Below are 8,896 nucleotides of genomic sequence, written 5' to 3' on the forward strand. Positions count from 1 at the left end.
TGCGGAATGCTTTGAGTCCACAGTGTTTTCCAAGCGCCCAGTAATGTAACTAGTAGTTTTGTTCTGTCGAATCGTGTCCGCTGTAAGCGGCCATGCTGGTTTTGTTACTTAACCTTGTAAGAAGTCAGTGCTGCCGCATGGATGTTAAAGTTGTTTGCTATCTCCTGTGTATGTCTTCTTTCCCGCTACTAATGTTGAGATACTTGCCCATGCTCTGAGTGTTAAAACTTCCCGTAACACTTGACAGAAACCGGCCCGCAATCTATCGCTACCGGGGATCACTAATCAAACCCTCCGTATGTTCGCAGCAACCGCAACGCCTTCTCCGAAAACCCGGTTCGGTCGACGGGGAAGCACATTCAGCTCAGTGAGATTGAATCAGAGAGCGCCGTGTAACAACCCGGTACGCCGGAATACAACTCGCGTCCGTGGCCGTAGCTACACCATGAAGAAGGTAAGCGGAGGATCGCTATGATCAGGTAATTGCAACTAAAACGTTTGTTCTTCCAGTATCCGACCGTTTCATCGCCGACGATGGGTGCGACCGTGCCGGCGGAAGATTTCGGCGTCAGTCCCCATATACCATCGTTCCGGCAGCTGCACCAGGAAGCCAAATCCCACCAGACAGGCCTGTAAAGTGGGTCGTGACCTGTCGATCCTTCTTCCCTTCTACTGGACGCACCATGGTGGTGACGTTCTAGCCAAATTTTTCTAGTCAACACGCAATGAACAAAGTATTTTAACGGATTAGAACTGATGTTTAGGTGGTAGCTGTGGACCGGATACTGGCAGGATAGGGTGCTTGCGTGTGTTAAACGGTTCAGGGAGAAGCAATTAGTGTTTGTGAAGTACCGTAGAACGCCCAGAACTAAGTCTTATACTTGCGCACATCAGTGTACACTGGAACCACACACACACACACCTCCCATTGGGGTTGCTAAGCACAATTAAGTAGAAGTTCCTTTTCTTAAGTAATTTTGAGCCCTCGACGAGAGAAAACTTAGAATAGATGGGGGTGGAAAAGACATACCATAGCGTACAAGTAATCAGTATGGACTGTTGTCACGAGAGACCTTATTTGTAAAGTCCCCGAAAGTCGTCACCTCCCGTTGATTTTGACTGTTTGTTCTGTTTTCAGCATTGATAGCAACTGCAATGTGAAAAGTACCATTATAATACGAACCCACGGTCATTCATGTCACCGTCCATAGTCGTGTTTTACGTTGTGCTTGCAGGTACAGCCAAAACAAATGGTGCAATAAACAGAGCCAAAGAAAACTAACCAAATGGAAGCGAAAATTTGCGATGTTATCTGAAGGTAAGTATTTTTCTTTAACTAAAAAACGTCTTTAAAATACGCTTTTCTCTATATTTTTTGAAATCGTGTGACATGATCGTTTCGCAAATATTTTTGAATTTGTCCTAATATTTTTTGAAACATATATTATCATTTGAAAATAAAAAACACTTGCAGTGATGGACATAAATTACTTTTAAGTAAGGTGACAACCGTCAAACTGCACGTGTTTTTACTATTTTTGTGTATTTTTCAACACACAATCAAAAAACCTCGGAATAAATACATGGAACATCGTCATAAAAACCATGAAAGAGCCTTAAAAATGTGAAATGCCCTATATTTTGAGATTTTCGGTTAAAATGTGTGTGTTTTGTTAGCGTTTAAAATTACATTGGAAACTAATTTATTCAAATTTGAATTCAAAATCGGTTCGTTTCATCTGTTCAAATAATGTGCAACAGCGACATCTAGCGGATTTAATAAAAACCACGATGCCCAAGACACGGTTTGCATAGAAGCGCATTTTGAATTCGCATGCAATGTTCCTGTGCTTGCATGCTAGATTCCCGTCTCCACGTGTTCCTATAAATTGATATTAGTTTTTATCAGTAATTTAATTTAATATAATCGAATATACTACTTAAATTCATGTTTATTTATCGCTCACATAAATAAATAAAACTTTGCACAAATTGTAAGAAGTTCATTTAAAAATATTTCAATATTTCATCACTATTACTAACTCTCTACAAAAAGCCATCTCTATAGCAACGCCACCCCATTCCACATAACTGCAACATATCACTCGTCAGGCTTTTTCTAATCCAATAGTAATAATAGTCCATTCTGCAATCAACGCAAACGCGCCCGCAACAGAACCATCGGGGAGGCCTAGTAATGGGGCATTCTATTTTTAAAAAGTTTCAAACCAAAACCACCATAACCACCCGGAAGATGAGCTAGAGAGAGAGAGAGAGAGCGAGAGAAAAACAACCAGTAACCGCTTAAAAACGCGCGAACGCACAATATCGATCGTTTCCATCAATTTGCTAGCGGTTAATGAACGATGCGTAGACATATTTATGCTTCGGGTTTGAGGCAACATACGTGCGCCGGTGGAGACGATTTTTGGGAATCTTAGTAACTATTGTTTTCGTTCTTGAACCACAAGACAAAGACATTTCGTAACACACCGTCGTCACATTGTTTGAAGATGGCAGACACCAAGGGGATTGACATGAATCATCCAAGACTAAACGAGTCATAGTCTGTGTTGATACGAAGGTTATCTGTGTTTAGTCAACACACAACCAGTAAACTAAACCCTCGACCAAGATTTGTCCAGGTACGATAGAAAAAAGTGACACAAAGCTTAAAGAGGCTTAAAGAGGCGACGAAAATAGATTTCGCGTTACTGCCAAAGGAGTGTGCAGATTTGCATCGAGGTGAGTAATTGAGGGTCATCGTGGTTGGTAACCGGAAACACTATCCATCGCCCGTATAGATGACGGTGGTGGTGATGGTGTCATTTCCGTTGCGATCGGGGCAGCAACACTGCATGAACGATACGGGGCTGCGGAAATTCCATAGTGCGCTGCATTCTTCACGCATCGACACTATCCGCTGGCTCCGGCTCCGGATGGACGAAGCAGAAACGGACCGGAGCCGACAAGCTCGGAATCGCAAGCGTTAAGCGGTCTAGCGTTCCATTTAGGCATGCTTTCGATAGCTTAGGTTCGATCACGATTATTTCGACATTTAAATATTACAACCTGCTTTTTGGTGCAAAATTACATAAAAACACTGGACTTAAATAAAAAAGAGAAATAATTATATGCTCTTCTGACCCCCTTTTTTTCGTACCGGAACACCACCACCCGCAGGGGCGGCAGGGTCATTGGTCCGATGAGTTGATAAATAGAACTCTCGTCAACAAAAGGTGGGCAACCCTCGTGGCTAAAACGCTGAATGGCGCACACGTGGTGACCGGAAGGAAGTAGAGCACATGGACAAATAGAAACACAGTCAACCCGACCCGAGAAGCCTGTCAGCGCCAACCGGAAGTAGCGCCAGTAGCGGAACAGAACGCTGCACTTTAGCGGTTGGTGCAGTTTTGCTCACGCGACATTACATTTATCATCAGCGTTATGCTTTTTCTGTCGTTAGAAAACCCGCAAAGAGACAAACCGCGAAGACGACAACGAATCGTTTTCCGGTCAGCGGATGCAATGCAGGCAGAAGGAGGCAAGAAGGGTTTCTTACGTTTTTTTTTTTGTAAACTCGTCTTTGCCCGGCCGGATGTAGATGCCCCCGGAACTTTGGAAGAGGCGGGCCCGATAACGGTGGCAGCTGGATGCAGCATATGTGTCTCTCGCGGACCCCCGAAGCCCGACCAATTCCCGTTTGCATCTCGTTTCGTGAGTGTGTGTGTGTGTGGTGCACTGTGCAAATTCTGATGCTTAGAAGACTGACCGAAAGCTGTAAGCATGTGGAATCGAAACCCGATACGGCTCGTTAGGTCGGATGGGGAAGATCTCGTTTTTTGGCGCATGGTCCGTACGAGTTCAGGAGCACCTGTTCCAGAAAAAGGGACCGAAAATTTGTGTGGCAGAGATTTTACCTTTTTTGTTGTTGTTTGGATCGAGCCACGAAGATTCTTTATGGAGAAGAAAATGTTCAGGAATGCATGTTGCAGGAGGGCGATGCACCAGCTCATTCAATTTGAACTGTGATCTAATCCCGGTGTAAGGATAACTAAAAGGCGTCCTCCTGGACTCGGAACTGGATGCATCAGGACTTTTCTGAGGAAGCTGAAGAACTACATCATCAAAATATTGGACTAGTTTAAGAGAACAGTTTCTCAACTTGTGGGACAGAAGGTCCAGTCGACGCGATCGAGAAACATTTGAAGATTGTAAGGCATTGTAAGGAAGAGATCATTCCAAGTGATTTTACGTTATAGAATGTTTGGAACTAAGCTATCTTCAAACAAGAAGCATCCTAGTAGGTTTCATGTGGCTTAATGGAGTTGTGAAATAAAGAACGCAAATGATCGCTTACATTCCTGGTATGTCTATGGTAGAACTATTAAAAGCAAAGAAATCATTACCTTAAGTCCAACAAGATCTTCTTCGCGATCTCGAGCCTACGACCTCGTCAAACATTCGTAGTATCCATAAGTCAGGAGACTGTGCCCAGATATTTCATAGCACCGGTTGCTTGGACCGTAAACTTCCAATCCTTCAATACTGTCTTTGCAGATAAACTGAAATTCTGAAAGCAAATTCCTTCCAAAATTCCTTTTCCAATTGTTATCACTCGCGGCACAATCAATCCACCCACACAATTGCAACAGCCCATTACAAGCATCTCCACGCTTTTACGCGATGTGTAACTCTGCTTCTGCAATTGCTGTGGCATCTGTAGGAGATGCACAAGACACCCTCATCAATCCGGGGTGGCCGTTTTCATTTGCCGCGTTCAAACCTCTTCGGCGCTGTGATCGATTGTTTTGCGCAAAGCAACAAAAAAATTGTTTTCCTTTCGTGCGGTTTTGTTGTTCCAAGGCACACACCGTTTGGCTGGCTGGGTGGGCGGTTGATGATTGCTTCATTTTCGCTTTGCGCATAGCACGCGGATCGGAAAGCGGGCCGGATTGTGTCTGTCTGTCTTACAGGCTTTCGATTGTTTCCCAACATCTTAGCAATTTACACGCCGGGGTACGCCGAGGCCGAATCGCTTGTTTTGCGAACCAAACAATGTGCAATGGGCTGGTGTGGCCGTTGCACTTGTACCAATAACGTTGGTTGCATGCCGATCATCATGATGATGATGATGATGAAGGTGCGTACAGCATTTCTATGTCGATTTAGTCGATTTATTGTCGGCACACAAAGGAGAAACGGTGTATGAAGAGACGCCGGTTTACGCAAAAGACATGCCGGGAAATTAGTGTTTCTTTTGGGCCGGTCCTACATTGTTGTGAGGAAAAATGGCATGCTACGAAGAGTGTGATGCACAATTTTGGACACTTCTTGCTAGGGGAAACATTTGAATGAGACATATCTGTTGTGTGTTGTTACCTTGACGATCAATAATCCAATCAAGCGATTCAGGCTGTCTACAGGCAGAGTTTTATCGTTGCCTCACCAACAAAGCAAAGGACAAATATCCTTTTTTTTTCTCCGTCAGATGTCCTTTTCATCGAGTTTGTTCCCATCCCCGCCTCTACATGTACCGTTCAAGCCAGCCGAAAGATACAGAGGGACCCGCCATGTGACAGCTGCCGTTCAGTTGCCGCCGCTCCGTATTTGCGTTGGCATATCAAACCCTTCTCGTCACCTAGTTACGGTGTGCTGGAGTCGTTTCCATTGCTTGCTTAGTTTGCTGTTGGTTTGTTAGCGTTGCTCCACAATGCATCGCCCTGTCCCGGGTACGATTTATTCAACCGCGAGCCCAGGCAAACGGAGTCGGCAACGGTACGCGGTTCGAAAACAGTGGAAAAGCCTTATTTGAATTCCGAACCGCCCGTTGAACCAGTAATGCACGCACGCACGATCAGATGCACGCGGGCAAACAAAGTGCATGAATCCGGTTGTGCGTTAGCGCAAGCGTGGGAAATCGGACGGGAATGACACACAGCGAAGAGAAACGGCCGCAGGCGCGTGGGTCCGGAAGTAGCGTGCGCTACCCTTAACATACAGCAGAAGAAGCAGAAAAAATTAAGCACACACACACACACACATACATGGGGGCATTTGAAATTTTGTGAGGGGAAAAAATAGACGACAGAAATGGAGGAAGAAAAAAAAAGGAAGCTAGAAGGAAAAGATTACTACTGCACTTGGTGCGGGAATAAAAATGAACCATATGTGTGTATCTTCTATTACAGTGTGCGTTCTCGAAGGAAGAACGCATGACAGAAGGCGACGAAAAAGGTTCAGTGCCTAGGAATAACCGCCCAAAAACACACATAGCAACGGTTCGAGCTAGGCTTTTACATCCAGCGCACAAACAACATGATATTGGCGGGCTTTGATAGCCGGTAGGTGTCCTTCAATTGTGGTGATGTCGTTGGGAACAGCCACAATAATTCGAGCAAAAAAGCCACGACATGATAGTGAGGATCATTTATTGGAGATCAGAGCATCAACTTGATGTTTTAGAGCTATCTCGAAGAGACCAGTATCCTTATCAAGAAAGCCAGAAATGGCTCTCCTGCCAGAATGGCAGGTCTCTCTAAGTTTTAGTTGCAAAACATACGGTTCTTACAGAGTTTTTTGGACTAGCTAAACTATTGTTATATCACAGAGGTTTGGGAAAAATGATTGTAACTTTAATCTTCAAAATTTAAACAAGAAAATGTGTCTCAAATTTGAAAACAATATGTCTATGAGAAGACCCGCTTGTTTTAGAACTTTGGCACATAATTTGTGACTATTCAATTTTATTTCCGTTTGTAATTAATCGTAAAACGACAGAATTTTCCAATCCTATTATTACAATTTCAAAACATTCCAATAGAGATGTGCAACGATTGTCAATGTTTATTTTAGGGCAGCAAGTAGGAAGCGAGAGAGAGAGAGAGAGCGACAGGAGAGAGCAGATGGTAGAAGAACGGACGGAAGTGAAGCCAAAGGCATGAGGCGGAAGTTCGCGGTCATTGTTCATTCATACGCACATACCGCTTGGCAAAGGCGGAACAAAGGCATTGCGAGAGCGAGAGCTACCCCGAGGCGCAACGTGCTCGCCAAACTCTTCTTCCACGCGAGAGGAATTAAAAAGGGCGAGACATCGAGATTCGGAGTAAGAAGCGGCCAGCAAGCCAGCGTTGAACGCTCTCCTCAGCTATGAATGAATTTACATGAATGAATGCATCATCATCATCATCATCATCCCCCGCGCAGATCAACAAGCGGAAAAGAAGAAGCGAAATAAAAGCCACTCACACACAACATCGCACACTTAGCACCGACGTCGCGGCACGTCACGGCGAGCGGAGGTTTGATCGTTGAGACCGAACTCGATTGGAATTTAGAAATTAGGAAGTTTAGGAAGCTTTCCGATCCGAGGCAAACGTTGGGACATATTTTGCACCTGGCACCCTGGGGAATTCGCGGCAGCCACGCACGTGGATTGGCAACCCGTGAATGGAAGCAAGGTTGAGGAACTTCAGAGAGCGAATGTGTGTGTGTGAGAGAGAGAGGGCATGAATGAGCGATAGCCTATCTTTGCATGCATGCATCGAGAATCACTCGAAAAATGCATCCACTGTTGCATGCCCGTCGAATGCAAGTGTATTCGGACTTTTTTTGTGTGTGCCGTTTTCACACCTTCGCGCGATTGCATTCGTTCCGTTGGTCACGTTGTCGCGTACACTTGCCCACTTTTTCAAGGTCTCTTAATCTCTGGGGACAAGACAAGTTGTTTGCACATTAGCGAGGGGTGTGTTAGGAGAGCTTCCGGTCTTTGGGCTGTTGGATTGGAGTTTGGAATTGATTGAGCTACACATTAATTGATTCTTGGAACATTAACCTAACACACCGGGAAAAGTGCAACGAAAGTGAACATGGGAGAGAAAATTCCTTAATTCCTACTAGACCCCTTCGACAACAAACAGACGACGACGACGACCTTCGCACGCCAAAGCGAAAGTTTATTTTGACTGCGCGGTGGGCCAAGAGAGGCAGACGGTTTGAGGCCGCTGAGGCGAAGAGGAAGAAGGCAGATAGCAGATTTGTCGCTCGGGCAGATTATGTCAAATCGTGTCGATTGTTTTTGTTTATTTTATTTTTCCCCCATTCATTGCTGTTTCTCTTTTCAGCTGTGTGAGCCGTCGCGGTGTCGTCGAGCTTCGAAATTTAAATGCCTTGTGGTGTGTGTATTTTTTGTATCTCAATCTCAAAGAACCTTCTTCTTCCTTTTTTTTCGCGGCTCGACCGCGTTTATACGTAGGAGTGGGCGATCTAGTGGTGTAGTACACGCGTTCATTCATTACTTGCCTTTCTGATCGTGCTTGCCATTCCGATGGATGTGTGTCCATAATACATGCTCACTGGTACTACGGGCAGAATGGGAACGGAGTGGGGCAAATGATCGCATTGTCATTTGAATTTGTTTTCAATTTTAAATAGGTCAACTGAATATTTTCAACGTACAGAGCTGATGTATTGGGTGGACAGGATGAAAATATCATAAATTTTGACACATCCTGCGAGCGGGAGAACAGCAGGCAAACGAATTTCACGCACCTGTGCGCTTGTGTGTGTGTGTGCGTGTGTGTAATGGGAATTGTTCACGCACACACTTTGATTTGCGCTGGTTGCCCTCAGCAGCGGTGTACGTGTTGGTGCGAGAACGTGATTTCAAACGCGCTCTATCTCGTACGCCAGTGCGAACGAACCGAACCATTCCGCACGCTGGAAGAGAGTTGTTGGATCTTATGGTCAAGAGTCTATGATCGCCCGAAAAATGGAAATGTTGTAAATGAATTGATGACGAATCAGATTTTCGATAGCGGTTTTTTAGTTTAAACCCTTCGATTTCTATTATCTATTTCATTTAAACTTTGATTCTTCAAATTGACTGACTGATTAA

At 44.7% G+C, this 8,896-nt stretch overlaps 1 protein-coding gene across 6 annotated transcripts in view; it reads left to right on the plus strand.

Moving 5' to 3' along the window:
- The window catches only part of LOC118506685 (adenylyl cyclase 78C), a 31,759-nt gene extending 30,467 nt beyond the window's left edge, over positions 1-1,292 (plus strand). For all 6 annotated transcript variants that reach the window (XR_004905533.1, XM_036044155.1, XM_036044151.1 and 3 more), the window contains 2 exons: positions 309-454; positions 511-1,292. Coding sequence is in view for 5 of the 6 variants with exons in the window: in XM_036044155.1 (XP_035900048.1) it covers positions 309-454; positions 511-636 (272 nt within the window). In the remaining variant the exon portion in view is untranslated. The remainder of the gene's footprint in view (positions 1-308; positions 455-510) is intronic.
- The last annotated feature ends 7,604 nt before the right edge of the window (positions 1,293-8,896 follow it).

Source organism: Anopheles stephensi, chromosome 2 (genome assembly GCF_013141755.1).
Source record: "Anopheles stephensi strain Indian chromosome 2, UCI_ANSTEP_V1.0, whole genome shotgun sequence".
Classification (NCBI taxonomy): domain Eukaryota; kingdom Metazoa; phylum Arthropoda; class Insecta; order Diptera; family Culicidae; genus Anopheles; species Anopheles stephensi.